Genomic DNA, 21,477 nt, shown 5'->3' with positions numbered 1-21,477 from the left:
AGCGTCTCAGCTCTGCCTTCACAGTCACAGATAAGCCCATGGGTTCCTGCTGGCAGCCCTGGCCTTCCCAGCCCTGCTCTTGGGGCAGAACACCCTCAGTCCCTCCAGCCTCTACCAGGACCCATCACTGCAGTGGGCAAGTCTGTCAGTAGATATAGAGCTTGGGACTGCCCCCATTCTGAGGGGAGTTCTGCCCTTAGGAAAGAAGAGGACCAAGGAATGGAAGTGTTATCCAACAGGTGGAGAAACTAAGGCTCTCGGGTTAGCTCCCTCTGTCTGAGTCCTGCCCACAGAAAAGGCAGAAGCTGATTGGGACCCCTGAGCTGTCCTCCCTGCCTGTGCACCCAGCCCCCTTCCACCACAGGCTGTGAGCCTGGTCCTGGGGGAGTGAGCGGGACAGGTGACAGCACCTGCCTTAGTGGGGCTCTCAGTCTGGCGGGCATCCACAGAGCTGTGGGCTGCAGAACATCCTCCTTGGGTGCTGGGATAGGGTGCCTGGATTCAGGGCAGGTGTGTGTAGCGGGAGAGGGTGGTGAGGAGGACGTGGTTCAAGGAGTACCAAGAAAAAGCCTCAAGCCACTGTTTAAAAGGAAAACTCTGCAGTGAGTAGGGAAAGAAGGAGAGGATGAGGAAGTGTGTTTCTAGGCAGGGAGGAAAGAAGGGGAGACAGAATGCTGGGCCAGACTCCCTAGACCAGGGTAGGGCAGAGGATCTGGCTACAGGAACCTGGAGGGCAGAAGGCTGTGGACTGGGGCTGCGGACCCCGGCTGTGGGCCAGGCCTCCCAGGCCCAGGAGTACTGAAAGCTGAGGGCATAGAGGAGGAGCTTGAGAAGCCAGAAGGGACCCTAGGGCTTAACTCAGCAAGACCAGCTATGGACAGCCAAGGCCAGGTGGCACCTTAAGGGCATAGCCGCATTCTCCTGGCCCCAGCCTCATCTTTCCTGAGTTCCTGCCATGAGGAAGATGCAGGCTCAGGGTTTAAATCCAGGGCCCTAGAAAAACATGAAATACCTAGTGCCCAGGTCCATCCAGGAAGGCAAGCTTAGAGGAGGTGCCAAGACCCCAGTTCAGAACCTGAACCCAGAGGCCAATAGGCCTAGGGCTGCTGCTCTTCACTGGGCAAATCCAAGCTGGGGCGTAGAAAACTGAGGCCTCCGAGTGGACACACAGAGCACTGGGGCGCTGGAAGTAGGGTGATGAACATAGACGCCCAGGTGTCTATAATGTGTCTAGGAGCCCAGAGGCTGAGAGGGAGGGCCCGACCTCTGAGCTGCCTGGGCCCTAGTGGCCAGGGCCCAGGGACGCCTGCTCTTTCCAGGAGTTCAGCAGGCTAACATGCCAGGTGCCTTTGCCATGGCCCCTCCCCTTACACTGTGGGCCAGTCTGGGGGTGGGGGGAGAGCAAGCTCAGGCTTCCCATCACCCAGTGCCTGCTTAGAGCGGAGCAGCTCTCATGTTGCCCTGCTGAGGACCCCAGAGGGACCACCAGGCCAGCAGAAAGGGGCCCTTCACTCCTGCCGCTTTCCTGGCTAACTGTACACAGACAAACACACACGGACAGGAGAGCAGAGGCTGCCTCTGGGGGAGTGGCACAAGGTGCTGGCCACCGCTGGGGTTCCCTGGTGTCCCAGGCCTCATGCATGTCCCCCTGCCCACAGCACAACAGACGTGCACACGGTGGCCTCTCTGTTGAAGCTCTACCTGCGGGAGCTCCCTGAGCCCGTGGTCCCCTTCGCCAGGTATGAGGACTTCCTTAGCTGTGCCCAGCTGCTCACCAAGGATGAGGGGGAGGTCAGTAGCTCCTGGGGCCCATTCTGGGAAGCGGGTCTGCTGGGAGGCGGGTGTATGGAGCGGGGCACAAACTGACTTTCCTGGCCCATAGATCCTGGCCCACAGCCTGCTCTGTAAGATGGGAGGTCATGAACCTCCTGCTCTGTGAAGGGGGGCCTGGAACATCCTGCTGTCTGCATGTTGGGGGGGCAGCTCTTAATGGAGGGGGCTGAGAGCATCCCCTGTCTGCATACGGTCCTCTCTGTGTGCAGACCTCAGTCTCTGGGAGGGACAGGCCGAGTTCCCGTCATGTTTCTGGGTGCCTGGGGCCCAGGTCTGGACCCCCACACAGTAGGGACTCCTCCTACTACCCACCTCAACCTTAGGCTACCCAGGCCAGCCATTGGGTTCAGAAACCACCAGACCCTTCATCTATTTATATCCTGTCTCCTCCCAAAAGAATTTGAGACTACTTCCAGGACAGAGGGCTCCCAGCCTACCATCACCCTCTCCTGCAGGTGCCTTTGGCTGGGCAGGGACTATATGCTGACCTTCTGGCCCTGTGGGAGATGAGGGGTCTTTGCCTGGCAAATATTTGTGTCTCCATAAATGTGCTGAGCCCTGGCCCTGACATTCCTCTTTAGCCCTGCAGAGGCATACCCTTCACATCAGTTCTCCAGAGTAAATCGGCTCCCACAAGATGTCACAAGCCTGGCCTCGCTGCTCCTCTGAGGGAGATGGAGGTGGTGGCACCTTCTGGTCCCCTGAGGCTTGGCTACAGGTCTGGACTCTGATTCCTGCCCCTGCTCCCAGCCCTCCCTCCAGCAAAAGGGCCTTGGAGTCTCCTTGCTGGAATTTGAAATGCTCTTTTTCTCTTTCAATCCCAAGGGGACTCTGGAATTGGCTAAACAAGTGAGCAGCCTTCCCCTGGCCAACTACAACCTGCTCAGATATATCTGCAAGTAAGTGAGTAGGGGCAGAGAGCTTCCCTTCCTGCACTTTGGCTCAGTTCCCTTTACAGAGGGGCTCTGGTCATTCTCACACCCCATACCCACCCTCCCCAGGTGTTGCTGGAGCCAGTGAGGGGCATAAAGAACACAGCCCCTATGCCCATGGAGCTGACACTCCCCATGGGAGCAGGTGGTGTTCGATAGTCTCCGGTGCATCATTTCTGAAGAGGAGAGATGTACCCTCTGTCCCTGGAGTCCTCTCTGGGTGCCTGTCCCTGTCCCCTCCCTTCAGGGGTCAGCCTCCAGAGCACAACGGCCTAGGCCCAGGTGCTGGGAGCGGGCATGCAGTGTGGCCCTCATCTAGCGCCATGCCTGAGGGCTCTGGGCCTTCTGGGGCATCTGCCCCCACTGCAGGCAGGAGAGTCCTGTGTCCTCCCTTGTCCCATTGGCCTCTGCTCTGGATGGCTGCCTCCTGCCCCACAGAGGGGGAAGCTCTGCCCTCTTCTGAGTTTGGCAGGGCAGCTGGCTATGCCCGGCAGCTTGCGGATACCCTTGGATGTGGCTGGGCATGGGCCTGGCAACTCCCAGCGGATCTGGCATCAGCGTTTGCTTCTCTGCCAGCTGCTTCTTCCTCACTGTACAGGTTTCTGGATGAAGTTCAGTCCCACTCAAATGTCAACAAGATGAGCGTCCAGAACCTGGCAACTGTTTTTGGACCTAATATACTTCGGCCACAGATAGAAGACCCAGTAACCATCATGGAAGGTAACGGTGGAGGTGTACACGGTGGTACTGGGTGCTGCCTGGGTCTGGCCTCCCCTCAGTCCCAGGCACGTCCTCAGAAGCATCACCCTACATCAGTCCTGCCCAGGGCCCAGCCGGTAGGAAGGGGCTGTGTCCCGGGGACCTGGCAGGAGCCTCTAGACCACCTCACCACCCCCTCCCCAACCCCATGGGGTCCAACTATAAAAGCAAAAGGAACTTTGGCCTGTGGATGGTGTCCTTGGGAGCAATTAGAATGGCAGGAGAGGCTGGGGTGGGGGAAAGAGGTCAGCTCCCTTGTCCTTGAATACACAATGATGTTTTTGTTTCCCTTAAGTAAATGTTATTTAGTTGTCGCTGGCTCCCAGATGTCAGAGCCATTCCCTGGGGGAGATAATAATAATAATAGTGATAAAAATTAGCAATAGCAGCTGCTTGGGATTCTTGGGGTGGCACGCTTGTTCAGATCTCCCTGGGACTGTTGAGCTCACTCTCTCACGTTGAGCTCCCAGGTTCTGGGCCTGCCAGGCTGAACAAATGGCCAACTGCAAACACCAAGTTCCTGCTTCACCCATTTTTGTGGCCTAAGGATTCCTTATGTTTTCCAGGACCCTTATAAGGTTACCCCTAGTGGGAGGGCCCACCCGACCACCCCTCCTTCCTTATCACCTGAAAACCTTCCCAGTCTCTGGTCTTTAGTGGAGGGTAATAGGAGGGAACACGGCAAGCAGATAGGTACCATGGTTCCACTGTACTGCCCCCCTTTCATCGCGGACCCCCAAGCCCCTGTGTCAGGCACTACAGGCTGCATCTCAGGGGCTGTGGCCTGGAGAAGAGGTATTGTGTGTGTCACTGTGTGTGTGTGTCGCTGTGTGTGTGTGTGTGTGTGTGTGTGTGTGTGACAGAGAGAGGGAGAGAGAGAGAGGGAGAGTGTGCAGGGGGAGGCAAGGGCAGGTTGTGCATGTTGGGGGCTGCATACATTCATTTGTGAGTTGTGACCGTGTGGATGTGGGATTGTGTGTGTGTGTGTAAGACATCTCTGTCCCTGTCCCAGAGCCTTGTGCCCCCCCAGAATGGGGCCAGCCAGGCACAGCCCTCATTGGCAGTACAGGGGACTGACATGGTACAGCTGAGAAGGCTGTGATGTCTAGGTCTTGCTGCTGGCTCACCCTGCAGCCTCACTGGGCATAGTGCCTGCCTCTTCCCCACACCTGGCGGGGCGGCACAGTACCTCCTCTGTGTCCAAGGAAGGGGATTCGTGGGCAGGATTCTTCAGGCTGTGCTGGGTCTGGAGGATGTGGTGGCCATCCTTTCCTCTGGAGAGGCAGACGGCAAGCTCTTGCTCCTCTCTTGAGGGGCACCCCAGGTTGGGTGTGGTCTAGAGAGCCCGGACTTAAGACAGCCACAGCCAGGCTTTCTCACTCTCTTCCTGGCAGGTACTTCTCTGGTCCAGCACCTGATGACTGTCCTGATCCACAAACACAGCCAATTGTTCGCTGCGAGGGCCGAGGAAGGACTGGCCTCCCCGCGTGGGGGCCCACCGTGCACAGTGAGCTGGGGCTCGGAGGAGGTCCCGAGGGATGCCCGGCCAGAACCCAGCAGCCCCAGCACCCCTGGCCTGCCGTCACACAGGACCTCATCTCTGGATGGGGCCACTGTGGCGGCGCTATCCAGAACCTCTCCTACGGGCCTGGGTCGCCGAGGCAGCCCTGTCACCACCAGCCCTGGGAAGAAGGTGCAGACTCTGCCCAACTGGAAGTCCTCCTTCTGGCAGTCAGGGTCCCGTTCGGGGAGCCCGAAGGTGGGCAACTCATCTCTGGAGGTGCCCATCATCTCTGGAGGGAACTGGCTCATGAACGGGCTGTCCTCTCTGCGTGGCCACCGCTGGGCCTCTTCGGGAGAACGGCTCAAGGACTCCAGTTCTGCGCAGAGACTCTCCACTTATGACAACGTGCCTCCGCCCGGTGGCCTGTTTCCCAGCACTCCCAGTGTGGCCAGCACAGCACGGTCGGGGGCCTCCTCTTACGAGGCATCGGCCAGGGGCTCGGTCAGCAGCTGCACGGCCTGCCGGGCCAGCGACTCGTCCACCTGCAGCTCCCTGCACACTGAGGGGGCCCTCGAACCTTCCCCTTTCCCCAGCAGCAGTGAGGACCACCGATGTCCAGAGCTGGGCCGTGGCCTAGACGAGGTGGGCACCTGCATCAGCAGCAGCGAGCCCAGCGACCCAGGCAGCCCAACCCAGGACTATGCCCGCTGCTCCCAGGCTCTCCAGGGCCTGGTCACGGAGCTCAGGGCAGAGCTGTGCCGGCAGAGGACTGAGTACGAGACAAGTATAAAAAGGTAAAGGGCTGTAGCCCTGGGGTGAGCGCGAGGCTGGCACTCCCAGGGCCGGGCAGAGCCCTTGTGGTCAGCAGCTCGCGGGCGCTGGCCCTGGGTAGTTGGCCTCTGGTCATGGCCTCTGGTTCTGAAAGAAAGCCTCCCTGAGGTGAGGCTCAGAGCAGCCAGCCTCTGGAAGCCACTTTTCTGGGGGAAGGCCCCCAGGACAGGGCTGGGAATGGAGGGAGTAGGGTCCTCTGTCTGGAGAAGCTCAGGAGCTACAGGGTCTGGCATGCACTCAGAGCTCCACAAATGCCTGCTGAGTGAGCCAGTGAGTCAGAATCTCAGCCTGCGCTGCTCAGAGCACCTTTAACAGAGAGACTCAGCATGGGAGTCCCCATGTGGCCTTCAGGGAGGATGCGGGCCCCCTGAGGTGTGCATGGACCCCAGGAAGTGCCCACATGCAATGCAGGCCCCAGGCCAGCCTCACTGGCTGACCGTGGTTGGGCCTGATATGCAATGAGGGCTCCTTCCAGGATTGTAAGTCCAATTTCCTATGAGGAGGGAGCTGGCTGTGCTGAGCCCTGCCCTCCTACCTTCCCTGGCCACAGGAGGATGCCTTGTGCCACATGCTGAGCCTTGCAGGTTTGTTCACAGATGGCCCTAGTTTGATCCTTCCAGCCTCCCTGGGAGGAAGGTGTTTTCCAGCTCTGAGGCACCAGGTTCTCCAAGGTTACCAGCAGGGCCTGCACTGGCCAGTGTGCAGTGCTTCCACCACCATCTCAGGCTTCCATCCCTGGCCCCAGCTATCTGACCTATAAATCAGGCCCCACCCACTGGCAGAAGGTGTTAGTGGGCTCTGAGGTCCTCTTTTCCCCATCAGACAGTGGAGGTAGAGGGGGGTTCCTGCTTCTAACTCTGAGCCTGATATTTCTAAGGAAGTAGGAGTGGCAGCGTTTGGTCCTTTTGTTCTGCAGGAGGTCAGGTCAGGGAGGGTCATGGCAGGTGATACCTGAGCCAGGAGTTGCAGGACCAGTAGGAATGGGCTGAGCAAGGAGGAGGAAAGACACCACATGAGTAAAACTGAGGTATACAGCTAGGTGGAAACCTCACAAATGTGAGCCTTGGGTTGGAATTTACCAGGCAGAGGGAACAGTGGAACATCCTGCAGATACAGAGGAAGATGACGACAGACCTGAAGATGAGCTCACAGACAAAAACTACAGAATACATGGGAAATATTACTAGGTGAAGGCTGTCCTCACATAGCCTCAGAGGAAGTCAGAACCAACTTCTCACTTCCTTAGCTATTTGTGGACCAACTTGAGCTTCTAGTTCTTTGACCTGCTAAGAAGCTTGGCTTCTCAGGGGAAAATGCAGTGTTGTTTCATGGAGGGCTCTGGATAAGACTGCCTAGGGCTAGGTCCCTGTCCACTGTGTATTGGCCGAGCATCCCAGGCAGGCTCTCTGACCCCAGCGTGTACTGGCCAAATGTCTGCCTGGGCAGGCTCTCTGGGCTCCAGTGACCTCACCCATTTGTCATGAGGATTAAGTGCCACAATAGATGAGAGTGTTCAGCACAGGACCTGGTGCATCCAGAGTGTTCAGGAAGCTTTTGCTGCTCACATAACCTCCTGCTTCATGGGTTGGAGATAAGCTAAAGCTCTCAGAGGCAAAGGGGTGGAAGGAACGGCCCTTGTAGCATCCTCACTAGCAGAGTGGTCATGTTGTCATCCTGGTTGGAGGGGTGGTCTAGGGAGAGAAGAGTCTGTGTGAGCATAAGAAAGACTGGAGCCTCACCCAGCGGGTCTTTGGGGAATACGTCTGCACATATGAAGTCAGTCAGCACTGGGTCTGTCTAGTGGTTTGGGAGAAACCAGCTTTCTGCCCTGCCTCCCAGGACTCAGAACCCTTCCCCTGTGCCAAATCCTGTATTCCCAGAGAGAATCCACTGAGTGTCTGTGATGTGCAGATACTGTACTAGACACAGGGGACACAAGCCAAGACCAAAACTGATCAAAGCCTTTGCCCTCATTCTTAATTTGGTGGTGCTTGGGGGTGGGGGGCGGAGAGAGACTGTAAGCAAGATAGATTTTAAAAATGTATGGTGTGTTAGAAGGTTAGATAAAGGAGGAGAACACAGCAGGGTGAAGGGAAGGGGGGCATGGGGAGTGAGGGTCGGAAGGCAATGCTGGGATAGAGGGAAGGCCAGGTGCAGAAGCCCGGGGGTTGTGGCTGGGAGAGGCAGGTAGAAGAAAGAGTGGGGACGAGGGGAGTGTGAGAAAGAGGGTAGAGGGCACAGGGTGGGGCTCCAGGCTAGACATGTGGGTATCATGGACCTAAGGGGCAGTAGTCGAGATGGGGAGAAGAGCCAGATTATCAATGTATTTGGAAGTTTTTCCTAATTGGTCCGATGTGGGGGTGAAAGAACTGACTTAAGGGACAATATTTTTGTCTTGGCGGAGTAACTGGAAGAAGATGTTCACTGAGTGGGACACCAGGGCTGCAGAAGTGGCTTGGAGAAGGATCAGGAGCTATCTGTGGACCTGTTAAGGTGCAGTGCTTATGAGGTTTCTGAGTGGAGTTGAAGGAGATGGAGGCTATGAGGGGTTGCCAGCGTGTAAATGATGTTTTGAGTCTGGAGACTGGGTGAGGTCATACAAAGACCCACATAGAGAAGCAGACGGGTAGCCCAGGCCTGAGCTTGAGAGCACCAGGGCAGAGGAACGAGCAATGAGGGGTCTGTGGAGAGGTTCTTCTGATGGCATGTCTTGTGCTCCCCAGATGGAGGACTGGGGTGCAGGGAGCTTTCCTGCCTTCTTCGTGCTTTGTGTTCAGTGCTTGAGGGTGGAGGCCTGGGCTTCCTCCTGGACAGGCTGGGGAATGGATATTTACTCCATGTACAAGTAACAGGTGTTGTGCTGTGTGCTCCTGGTTCTTCTTCGTCCATAGTAGTGGTAGCTTTTGGGGTGGAGGGTTGGCACCTGTATTTTTTCAGAAAAGACACCAGAACTCAGAGCAGCCCATGTTGCTTCATAAATAGCCAGCCTGGGGCTCACACTGCCATATGTTGGCTCCCAGGGGCTGGGCTCAGCGTGCCCCAGAGGCCTCATAGGATGTAGTCATCTGGCCGAAAAGACGGATGGGCCAACCTTGGCACAGCATAGTGTCAACATTCATAGCAGCATGTCTGCGGTGGCATAAGAAACACTAATGTGGCCTCCTGGGGAGGATCCAGAGAAGTATCACCGAGGGTGAGACATCTGAGCTGGGGCACGAAGGACAAGGAGTAGTGGAGGTGACAACCCTAATGGGGTTCCCAGTGAGTCGCGGTGTCTGGCTGGGACCTGGGGGGCCATGGGAGGTGGGGCAACCAGAGGAAGGCCGGAGCACAAGGAGCCTCGCAGAAGAGCAAAGGCACGGGGACAGTTTGCTACTTCCCTCTCCATTTGGGGACCAGTCCTGTTTTCTGCCAGTCGGCAGTCCATTCCTCTGTGGACAGTTGGCTGGGCGGGAGGGTGGCAGACTTTATATTTTAGCAAGGACTCAGAGAGCTCTCCAGCCTCAAGTGCCAAAGGGCTAGATGCTCATGCTGGCATTTCTGGATCACAGGCTGAGGGGAGGTCCCCTGGGGGTGAGGCCTGTTGGCTCGAGGGTCAGTGCCAGGGTCCTGTGAGGAGCTGATGAGGCCTACAGGGCCCATCCCAGAGCCAGGTCTCAGCTTGTGCTCATCTTTCACCACCATGGGCCGCCTGACCAGCTCCTTTGGAAGGAGTGCATGCAGGTACATGTTTCCTGAAACCCAGCCAGCCAAAGGCTAAATCAGTGTCTTTCTTCTTCATTTTAAAGACTTGAAGAAGGCAGTGCCAGCCTGAGGAAACAAATGTCACAGCTAGAAGAAGAACTGGACCAAGAAAAGAAAAAGCACACAATGCTGGAAATAAAGCTGAGGAACTCAGAGCGGGCACGGGAAGATGCAGAGAAGAGGAACCAGCTGCTGCAGAAGGAAATGGAGGAGTTTTTCTCAACCTTGGGAAGCCTGACTGTTGGGGCAAAAGGTGACAAAGCCCAAAAGTGAAGATGTGGAAAGAGCTCCCTCCCACAGCAGTGCTTGCCTGCCTCAGGAGGAGCCACAAACCCCTGCAGCTTGGACCTGGGCTTCAGTGGTGCCAGGAGCTCTGGAGCCAGCTGGAGGGAGGAGTCCTGACACCCCCAGGGGAACTGTTGGGAGCCCAAGCCCCATGTAGGATCTGGATGCTTCTCCAACCATGCAGGGCCTGGTAGGTGTCAGAGGGGACAATCCCATGACCACCCAAGCACCTGGGATCAGAGTAGCCCACTGGGAACATTTTGCATTCTTTATTAAATTTGCTGTCATGGCACGATGTCTGGATGCCTGACTCCTTTATGGTCATGCAGAATAGGTGTTACCAAGTTGCTCACAGAGTCGGAAGTCCTCGGGGTGTCCCACAGTGGAATGGCCTTACGAAGCTCTGAGGAATACCCAGTGTGATCACAGTCACTGAAGCTGGATTGATGCAAATCTACGTTTTGCTCCATACTCCCTGTGCCCAGGGCAGGACAGTTTTCCTGTCAGTTCTTCCTTCCCCCGCTGAGCCACCTGGGCCTGTGCAGCTGGCAGCTGGTCTGGAATTCCTCACAAGCCTTCCACCATAACCTGCTTGCTTTTGCTTCACCCCATATCTGCTCCAGGGTTAGAGCCTATGAGGCAGAGCTCAGCCTATGAGGCAGAGCTCAGCATGAGGACCATGTACAGCTCACTTCTGCACCCGGGTCTGTGCGGGGGAGCAAGGCATGTGTACAAAGGAAAAGGGAGCCATGGTGATGGGACGTGCCGGTTCTCTGTCCTCCTGGGGCCCCACGAGCTGGGCCCTGTTTCTCTCCACACTTCCCTCGGGCTAGTACTAGTCCCTCTCCCTTCCATGCCCATTTTACCTTCCTTCTCCAGCTCATCCCCAGACTTCAGAGCTCCATTAGGGCAGACCCTATAAGAAAGTCTACCTGGCCACCACAGCACATGTACTGGCCTGTGCCAGAGCTCCTAGGGTTGGGATTTAGGGGGCAACAAAGGAGTGGCCTCAGAGCAGACTGGGCTGGTGGTCCTTCACTTGCTCCTGCTCATAGTGTCCTTACCTATCACCTCTTGCTACCCTGAACACTAAAGTGCCCCAATTTCTGATCACTATCTCGGGAAAAGTCCCTCAGGCCCAACCATCCATCTGCCTACAGTCAAGTATACACTGTTGCACTGATGCTTTAAATGCCAGGCTATTGGTGCTTCCAAGAAGAGCTGGCTTCATACCGTGAGGTATAAGCCCACATGCCCAAGTTGGCTAGTAACTTCCATAGCGGTGAGGCAGGCTGACCACAGGCCACCTGTGGTCTTACCAACCAGGAAGCCAGATGCCTGCCAAGGGCACCCAGCAGCATCAGACATCAAGAGTTCTCCTGGGGAACTGTGAGGAGGGAGGGGGTCAGCGGAGACCAATACCCAGATCTACTGTCAGGCAATCTACTAGCAGATGATTTGGGTGACCGGCTTCCCCAGAAGGTAAAATATTGCTCTCCTCTCTATTCAAGGAGAAAGAGAAAGAAATCGAAGGGACTGATTCCTCAACAAGATAGGAGTTGGCCCCATCTCAGGGGAGAAACTGAGGCTAAGACAAGATAAGTGGGAACACCAGTGTATTCTCATGGTCCTGGGATCCCTTACCACAGTCCCGGGATTCTGCCCACATTGACTTGGAGAGGAACACTGCTAGGCTATCAAAGGAGCGGAAAGACAAAGGGGGTTTCACACCGAGGCCAAAACCGGCTCATGAACCCTATCTGCCACCTGCTGGTGGAAGTAGGATCTGCAAATGCGATTCTTTGAAAATCAGCCAACATTCAATTCAGTAGAAGTTCTGTCCTCCAGTTCTCACTTAACCAGCACTTTCCATTCGATTTGTAAAGCATATGGCCTTCTGCCTGTAAAGCACACTCAGCACCAGGGCCGATGGGCTTTGGCCCAGTACTCTGTATCCACTCAGGTTCTCCCTGAGTTAATTTCAACAACCTATTTCCAAACTGTTTCAAGTTGTACCGATTTAGTGTAATGACAGCATTTCATATTAAGCAAACCAATGAGTTACAAACGTGAAAACATAAGAAATTAATGTTTTGAAGACTCCTGACTTTTTTTGGATGCTTTAGAAAGAGGAAAGGTAAGTTGCAAAAAAAATTGTTGAATTATGGATAAATCAACCATGCAATAGTTGAAAATTAGCCAAAATCTAGCATTCTGCTCTCAGATTACTTCAGAAGTGTCTTAAAATTTTTGTTTTGCTTTAAAACCAAAACTGGAAATTATAAGTGTCATACTCAAAAACAAAAAAGGAATTGGTTTAATAAGACTCCCAAAAGTCCTTTTTTTTTTTTTTTTAAGAGTTTTTAGGGTGTGTGTGAGAGAGAGACAGACAGACATTCCTTATTTTAGCTGGCTGTTGAATACTGGACTAGGCATAACCACTGCATACTCCACACTGTTAAAAGGGCTTTGGAATGGAGTCCATGTATCCATGTTCCCAGGCCTGTGGACAGTAAATGGAGTCACTAACAGTAACAACATGTTTCACTGACTCCCTTTCCTTTTGATTTAGGGCCCCAGCCCCCTGGAAAGGTCTCCCAATATCCTATGTGGTGCTGTCATAAAGGAACAATTTCTAATTTATATGACCTCACAGCTAAGTAGATATGATAGTGTTACTGCCTCTTACACCCTTGTATCCACCAAGAGCCACCACCTTTGCCAGAAATCTCTGCCCTTCCTACTAAGCCCACTGCTACCACTTCCATACTCCAAGAAGCCCTGTGACAGCTGGACTTAGGATGTGCCAAAATTGTATTGTGGTTGGTAAGAATGGAAAGATAAACCACAGAAAGCTTCTTGGCATAAAACAAAGAACTTGGGCCAGTTCTGTGCAGCTGGAAGACACTGGGGAAGTTCAGCTGTGTGGGTCTCTGCTCCCTCATGTCTAAAATGAGGATAGCCTCAGAGAATGGTTGCTGTGCCAGCAAGTCTAAGCACCTTACATGTGATTAGATGACATTATTTTCTGTACTGCTAGAACCTAGTACTTTGGAAGCACAGAGAAGTTAAGGACCTGGACCACAACCATACACAAGTCGGTGAAGGAGTCAGGCTCCCATCCCAGGGAGTCTTAATTAAGAGCCTGTATTCTTAGTTACTCATTCAAATTGAAAAGATGCTGGCTTGAAAGTTTTAAAACATTACACCAATCTTTAATTTAAATGAGGGTTGTGCACAGGATGCAAAATGACTGCTATGAGATCTCTAAATCAGAGGGCAGAGGTCAGGGAAGGCACCCTGATAGATTTGACACCTGAACTGTTTTGTATGCTAATGTGTGTAGCTAGAGCAAAAGAGGTGTGTGTATATGTGACAGAGAAACAGAGAAAGAGAGGTGGGGGAGGATGGAGCGCTAGAGAAGGTGGCAAGGATCTAGTCACAGGGGGTGGGATATGCTATTAGCCTTTATGCTTTAGGATTTCCCTGCTGCATATTATGTCCACTGTAGAAATCCACAGGCTTTTCATTCATATGGCGATACAGGGAACAAGACCTAGGTCATGGCTTTCATAGAATTTATGATGTAAGATAGACCATAAGTATAAAAAGAAGACAACAGGCCCCAAATGCAGTCATTCAAACTAAGCCACACATCACAGACCCAAGACTTAACAGTTAGAGCTTTCCCAGGAATGAACGGAATCTTAAACCAGTCCATCAGTAATCATCTGGTCAGTACTAGTTAGGTCATCTAGACCCCAACTGTCCCCTGTAAGAAAGTAACCTTACAATAACCAACTTGCTTTTTTTCTAATATAATTTCCTGCTTCCTTCTGCCTATAGAAATTTTTCATTTTGTACAGCTCCTCCGAGTTCCTTTCTATGTTAGACTCAATTCTGCCCAATATTTATGAATCATTGAATAAAGTCATTAAGATCTCAATTTACAAAAAAAAAAAAACCAAAACCTAAATTTACTCAGTTGAATTGTGCTTTTTTCCTTAACAGACATACACATAAACAAGATACATTCAGATTTTAAGACGTGCTCTGAAAAAAAGGGATCCCGGGGCCATATTTTAGACAGTTTGGTCCGGAAGTCCTGAGAAGGTGAATTTGAAGACGGAAGGACAGACAGGGCAGCCATGCAACCAGACGGCTGTAGGCAGAAGAAAAAGAGCTGTAGAAGTTTGCATGAGTGATGGCACCAGTGTCGGCATGGTGGGTCACAGGGCAGGAAGCAGGAAAGGCCAGACACTAGAGCCTTGTCACTCAAGGTAGAGTTATTTTAAGGGATGTAGAAAAGCATTTGAAGGCTTTAAATCAATGGACATGAATTGGCTTGTATCCCAACAAGGCTCTTTGGGCCACTGGTGGAGAGTGGAGAACTTTGGTGGGGGTGACAGGAAGTGGCTGCAGAGAAGCTAGTCCAGGAACTGAGGTCCAGCCCGAGTATAATAGAGTGACAGGTCAGAAACTAGATAGGAATGGTCTGAAGACTGAATGAGGGATGAAGGGAAGCCACTGTGCCCAGATCAATCTCTACAGAAGTCCTGATGTGAAGAGGAGCAGAAAAATAGGGTAGCAAAGCGAAAGGGGGTGAGAGTGCCTTTTAAGGACGGGAATTACTAGAGCATGTTTGCTGCTAAGAATAATTCAGTAGAGAGGGAAAGATAATGATGAAGAAATGAGGGTGATAATGAGAAGTCTGAAAAAAGATGCAAGAAGGTGGAAGGGTTGGCCTCCAAGACAAGAAGTGGGAGGCCAGAGGCCACAGACTAAACACATACTAAAGTCTTTCAAGAGTCCTGAAAAACGAACATGCTCGCCTTTAAGTAGCAGCCCCATAACTTACTTGAACACTAAAACCTTTATTGGCATAGAACTTCTCAGTCTTCCCTCTGTAACCACTGTAGAGCAGGTGGTTACAAAGTAAACACTGGAGTCAGACTGCCCAGATTCAGACCCCGCCCCACCACAGGGCAGTCAAGTAGCCCTGAGCACGTTACTTAGGATCGCTGCGCCTCAGTTTGAGGGGAGAACAGTTCTTACCAAAGTGGCAAAAACTCTGTGAGCTCATACAAAGCCCTGAATGCCTGGCATAGGGTAAGCACTCAATGAAGCTTGTTACTAATTCAACAGAGAGCCAGCTAGAATTGGTACTAGTTACCGAGTCACTGAAGGGTTGTAGGAAGGGCAGAGGCAGGATCATTACTTGGGCTGCACCATCTGCCCCTCTACTTCCTCATCTCTGTCTTCCCTTAGAGGTCTCCTGGGGTCATCCTGGTTCCCTTCTCTCATAGTAACCACCTGGGGCTTGGCCGGCCTCATTCTTGATGTGCCCTGCATCCCATCTGTCACCGCTCTTGTGGAGAGTTGGGTATTTGTTTAGGTCTCTAAGGCAGCTGATAATGGATGGAGGGGGGGACATATTAGAGTCATCTCAGAAAGCTTGTAAGAAAACCATCTCCCTCATGGTTCTAATTCTATTTGAGAATCACCTTTTCTGGGAAAACAAGAGCCTCAGAGAGTTTAGGCAACTTGCTGTAGGTGAGGCAACTAGTGTGAAGCCAGGGTTCCACTTTAGGTATCAGAGCCCAAGCTCACACTACTACAGTAATTTCAGAGTGCTATATGTGGTTTCCTTAGGACACATTTTGAGGATCATGAATTTTGCATTCCAGAGGGCAGAAACAGCATAGATGTAGGCCCTAGCCATTAATTTACCCAGCCCAACATTTATTGAATGCCTACCTCCCAGGCATTACCTAGGAGTTAGGACAGGTTCTTCCATCCAAGGGCTTCCAGAATGAAGCATCTAAAAGAGAACACAGGGTACCTCACAGAACAATAATAAAAGGCAGACAACATGCCTGTCTTATAAGACATTATATCCTGTGGAAAAAAGTGGGACGTGAACAAATGAATAAAATGAGTTAGCAAGCAAGCACTGGGTATGTCAAAGAAAAAGTCACCGCAGGGAAAGCTCATCAGAGAATTATCTGAGCTAGGTCTTAAGCAATGAGGAGTTAAAATAGGCAAATGCAGGAGTAAGCAACCGAGGCATTGTACACAGAGATGCCATGGTGGAGGTTCAGCTGGAACGAGGTGAACAGTGGGAATGTTACATGAAATAGAACCAAAACAAAATGTTTATCTGTTCTAATTCTTAAAAAAAAAAAAAAAAAGGTCCGGGGATGCCAGGGTGGCTCAGGGGTTGAGCCTTTGGCTCAGGGCATGATCCTAGAGTCCTAGGATCGAGTCCCACGTCAGGCTCCCTGCATGGAGCCTGCTTCTCCCTCTGCCTATATCTCTACCTCTCTTTGTGTGTCTCTCATGGATAAATAAAATATTTTAAAAATATCAGTATTGATTTTTGGGGCATTTCTCTCAAACAATGAATTATTATCAACCAAAGGGTGGGACTACTTGGGATATAAAAAATTACTTGAAGGTCAGAGCATACAGCAGAAGTTCTCAGGTGGGAGTCAATACACAATTGCTCCTTTGCTCTTGGATACTTCTCTACATTAAACCATTTCTATTCCTTTCCAAAGTTAAAGTCAGCAATTCCATTTGCTTACACTGATTACTTTTTTTTTTTTTTAATATTTATTTATGATAGTCACAGAGAGAAAGAGAGAGAGAGGCAGAGACACAGGCAGAGGGAGAAGCAGGCCCCATGCACCGGGAGCCTGATGTGGGATTCGATCCCGGGTCTCCAGGATCGCGCCCTGGGCCAAAGGCAGGCGCCAAACCGCTGCGCCACCCAGGGATCCCCTACTGATTACTTTTATAAAAGCATATGAAGTCATCATTATAGTAGCCCTGTGAGACCATCTCCCATCCTTATGTGACAAAGAAGCGCCAGGCTCACCAAAATTGAGACTTATCCTAGATTGCCCAAATTCTCCATCTTGAGCTCAGGCTAACCTGGATTCACAGGATTCAATAGGTCCCACTCTCTCTGGAACCTTGTCTTGTCAACACACGTGCTTTTTAATTCTTTTTTCATTTGTCTGACCCTTCAGTCTTTTTCCTCAAGACATGTCGTGATTCTCTGTATTTCCTGCCAACTTCTAAAAAGTCCTCGTTACTGCTGTTTCACCACTCACTGGATCCTTAGCAAACAGAACTATGCCCCCACCTATCCAGGTAACTCTAAGTCTTACATATATTACCCAACAGGAATCCCTTTTCTTCTGTCCACAAAATGATACTAATGGAAATGGGTTTATGAGTCATACAGGCAGATGATGCAGACCTCACGATGGAAGAGACTGGAGAGGTGTACAGGCAGTAAAGGAGAAATTACTCCTTTCCCTCCCATCCTGAAACAAAGTGGCAAGCTGATGCCATACCTGATGTATGTTCCATCATGGTCTCTTCAAACTATGATAACAAACTGGAAAATAGACTGGATATGCTTTCCCTGCACAACCACTTGTGTGCTGCCAAATCCTTAGGGCTCATCCCCAAATGCTACTCTTGGCCATTTTGCCCAGCTAATGGCAACCTGAGTCCTCTCCTTCCTTTATTGTTCAAAAAGGATCTCAGCTCTCTATCTTTGGCTGCCCAGTCACCAGTCTCCACCTCCAGTCTAACCAGCTTACTCCCACTATCCATGTACCTCCTAAACAAAGATCTGGTCACATTACTCTCCCACAAACTACAAATTCCTACTGCCTTTAAAATGAAGACAATTCCTCCAAATGTTTCAAGTCTTTCAGACTTATCTGTCATTATATTCTCCTCATAGACCACATTCATGCCAGGCCATTCCACATTCCTTGCCCATGCACACACTTTTAAACCTCCTTGCTTTTCCCTTAACCTGGGATTACCCTTCCTTATACCAAGGCTCAAAAAATGCCTCCTCTGCAAAATTCTCATTTCATCTGATCAATCCCTGTGTTCCTTCAGCATGGTTCTTGTTCCTCTTCACAAGAGTATTTCAATCAGGCTGACCAGACTGTCATCCATTTTTGTATCTTTCCTTACCCCAGCTTCCAACTTAGGATCTTAGACATAAATGCATTCATCAGTTGACAAAATTAAATGTTAGAAGTCCAACGTTAACAAGGCATATTTTAAGTATTTTAGTTTCAAATGAAGTCCACAGATATTGGTGCATTAGCTGTAAAGCTAAAAAAAGTTTAAACCACAAAATCAGTACAAATCAATTTTTACTTACATGAAGTCAATGCACTTTTTAAGGTACAATACTAAAATAAATGGAGTACTTAGATTAACAAGGACGAACTATTCCCCTTTTATTTAGTGTCACTGGGGTATTACATCACTGGGGTATCAGAACTGGATACTGGATACCAACTGGTGGTGGATACTGACTCAACGCTTTAATGTCTGCTTCTGCCACCCAGTCTCTTCCCGGAGGCCTCTCCAGTGACTGTGATAAAACAGCTTGCATGCAGCAGGTTGGCAACCCCATCAGCTGATGGAGCAGCAGTGATCAGGTTAAAGACCTCCTTCCAGTCCTGTCCTCAGAGCAGGAAGTTTGAGTGCAGGCCAGGGTTGGGGATAGCATGGCTAAGATGGTTTTCTGGAGCAAGAGTTGAGTAAGATAGAGGAGTGTTGTCATACAGAGGCATCCTGGATGTATATAGTGAGTGACTCTGATACTCAGAGCAGCCTAGTCAGCAGCACAGGCAAAGAGAAAATATGCATGACAAAGGTAAGAACATACTCAAGGCTGAAATCCTCAACTTATTCTGAAATAGATCCTTTTAAATTAATTTTTGCCAAGTGGCCATGATAGCTGCTCTCACATAGTTACCAAGAACTAGCTTAAGGGCACTAAAGAAAATTCCTTTTAGATAAACTTTCTCCAGAGACCTCAAGACCTCAAGAAAAGCAAGACTAGGTAAACCAGAAAACCAGCATGGTATTTTAAGCTCTTCACAATCTGTATAAATCCAAATCTAAGAAACCTGTGCTAACACCACCACCCTTTTAATCCCAATCCACAGGATATCTTAAAATTGCCGGAAAAACTTTTTGCCACAAATCTACATTTTATTTTCAATGAAAAAACTCTTAATTTCATAATTTTCATACCACTTTTTTTCTTTTTTATTTAAAATATTATAACCAATTAACATACTAGGTAACAATGTGTACATTCCAGTGGTGCATGTTTAATGACCAGGGCATGAATGATTTAAAAACCACAATAATTATCTCAGCATTCCCTACAAAGTGCCCCATTTTGTTTTTTTCTAGAGAGGAGAGGGAATGGAACACAGGGAAGGAACAGGAATGAAGAAGGAATGGCATCATAGAGGGAGAAAAGCAAATGTCAATTATCGTATGCAGGTTTCCAGGTTTTAAAACCCGTTGAACAGGATTAACTGTAATGAGAAAATAGATGTCACAGTCCAGGTAGACAGCTAGTTCAACTTCATCATTCAGCTAAAAGATTAAGAGCTTCTCAAAAATATACCAAATATCGGGCCTACAAAAGTAATTTATTTCTTCGTAAAATTTACTAAGATTTATTCCTTTTGTAAAATGTAAAGAATGGACTGGTATCACGAGCAGGTTTCTACTTATAAAAACAGACAGTAATAATGTTCAACGAACACATCTAACACAATTTTCTAAGATATACAATGAAAGATTTTCCACATGAGTCTCTCTTACTGATGCAAGATATATATTTTACACACTTATTGGTACTGTGTCAACATTGGCTATAAAGTATTTAACACACATTTATAATTCACACTCAGTAAAGAGCTTACAATAAGGGCAATAGCTTACTTGGGAAAGCATAGAAAATTAGTGTGAGGTAGTTCAATAAAAATCTAGTTTAATTTGTAAATTATTGTGAGAATAGAACATTGTGCAAAATTAATCCACAGGTAACATTTCCCGGAAGTTTCAGGAACGAAGAGAATCTAAACTAGAAATGGCCATAAGTTGTTACTCTTACTAGACTCTCCTTAAGAGCACTTAACTAAGAGAGCAGTTAGTTTGAAATTAATTAGGACTTTTGTTTTCCTTGTGATTTCTCTAATCATACCCCAAACTATACATTTCTGCTTCAATGCCCTTTACATCTTCATCATTCTTATTATTAAGGAAAAATCAGTTTCCTCTGAAGGAAAAACCTAAGAGAGATCATAGAAACACAGGTACACTAACATGTAAAGACACGGAGGCAACATTTAAGAGGGCTGCTAATCATGGAACAGTGGTGTTTGGTTTTTCTACTGATAAGAGAAGTTTACTGGGGTCATGGGGCTTCATGCATTCACTCTACAGCTAATGTGTGACTAATGAACAACACCCACAAACAAACTACAACAGTATTTTTGAAAACAGACTATGTCTTTATCTCAAAATGTTGTACAGGCTTGTGCCTAGGCAACACTGAGTAGTTACATCTTCATATGTGTAGCACATACTGGCCGATAGTGTAAACCAAGTCTTATCTATAACCCCAAAACAGTTTCACTTGCCCACCTCTGATCTCACTATCAGAGCTGATGTCCTCTTCACCTTCATCTTTTTAGACAAAACAGGATTAACATGGAACAGAATAACGCAAGGGCTTATGGAAAAGTTTGCTGCTTTGCATACCATCAAGTTTCTCTATACTACAAAGGGGGCTGTATGGGAGCCTCCTCATTTAAGAGGCTGGCATTTCTCTTAGTAAGTCTGGTGTGAAGCACTGTGCCAACCTGGAAGAGTACAAACCAGGAATAATCAGCAGCCAAGGGTGTGTGACAAAACGAGAACTGTTCAGCAAACAGTATGAAAGAGTTGAGATGCTCTATTTATATATATATCATAATTAAGCAATCCCAACACCACAATCATTTTACAAATGATTAGCAAGTAACAGAGTAGTAACCAGGAAGAACTATGTAGAAAGAATTACTGTCTCTTTCCTATAAAGCTGAATAATAAAATAAAACAGTTAATAATAAATCTTAATCAAAATGATTTTCTGACAGTAAGATGATGGGTATATTAAATATATAAGGTTGAAAAACCAAAGTTATGAGAAGCAAGGTGGCTTTACATAAGTACTGCTTAATAGAAATCTTATTTGCAATTTCTTAAAAAAAAAACCACAGAAATGTTTAAGATGTTTTAAAGGTTCAAAAGGTTTATAAAATAAAAAGAACCAGTACATCTTTAGCTTATTAGATTTATGTGATGAGGGAAAGTTGTATTTAGATATTGTATTTTAAAAACCTAGGGCACCTAACATTTAACAGACTATTTTCAGGATAGAATTTGTTAAGAATTTTAGTCTGCATTGACTAATAAGAATTCCTTTTCTCTGGATCAACTGAAACATGCTGGCTGGCAAGGGGGAGCTGGCATTTACAACAAATGATACAGTAAGAACACCTGGTTTTCCTTGCTTAATCTGTATCAATAGAGATGGCTTACTGGCAATCAAACATAAAATATGAGAAACTTCTGAAAGCATGTCAGTTGTTAAAGTGCAACAGTGAAATAATCTATCCTAGGGAAAATAAAGCTGATTAACTGCCAAACTAATATAAACTAAGAACACACTCATGCTCAAATTTCCACTAAAATTGCAAA

At 49.1% G+C, this 21,477-nt stretch overlaps 1 protein-coding gene across 1 annotated transcript in view; it reads left to right on the top strand.

Annotated features, from left to right (window-relative positions):
• Window positions 1-10,379, top strand: part of ARHGAP22 (Rho GTPase activating protein 22) — a 143,390-nt gene extending 133,011 nt beyond the window's left edge. Inside the window, exons 6-10 of the mRNA XM_055345011.1 lie at window positions 1,659-1,791; window positions 2,659-2,732; window positions 3,364-3,485; window positions 4,919-5,822; window positions 9,648-10,379. Coding sequence (XP_055200986.1) covers window positions 1,659-1,791; window positions 2,659-2,732; window positions 3,364-3,485; window positions 4,919-5,822; window positions 9,648-9,876 — 1,462 coding nt within the window. The 3' untranslated portion in view covers window positions 9,877-10,379. The remainder of the gene's footprint in view (window positions 1-1,658; window positions 1,792-2,658; window positions 2,733-3,363; window positions 3,486-4,918; window positions 5,823-9,647) is intronic.
• The last annotated feature ends 11,098 nt before the right edge of the window (window positions 10,380-21,477 follow it).

Source organism: Nyctereutes procyonoides, unplaced genomic scaffold (assembly GCF_905146905.1).
Source record: "Nyctereutes procyonoides isolate TBG_1078 unplaced genomic scaffold, NYPRO_anot_genome, whole genome shotgun sequence".
NCBI classification, from domain to species: domain Eukaryota; kingdom Metazoa; phylum Chordata; class Mammalia; order Carnivora; family Canidae; genus Nyctereutes; species Nyctereutes procyonoides.
Note: the sequence above shows the minus strand (reverse complement) of the source record. Positions and strands in the feature narration are given on the sequence as shown.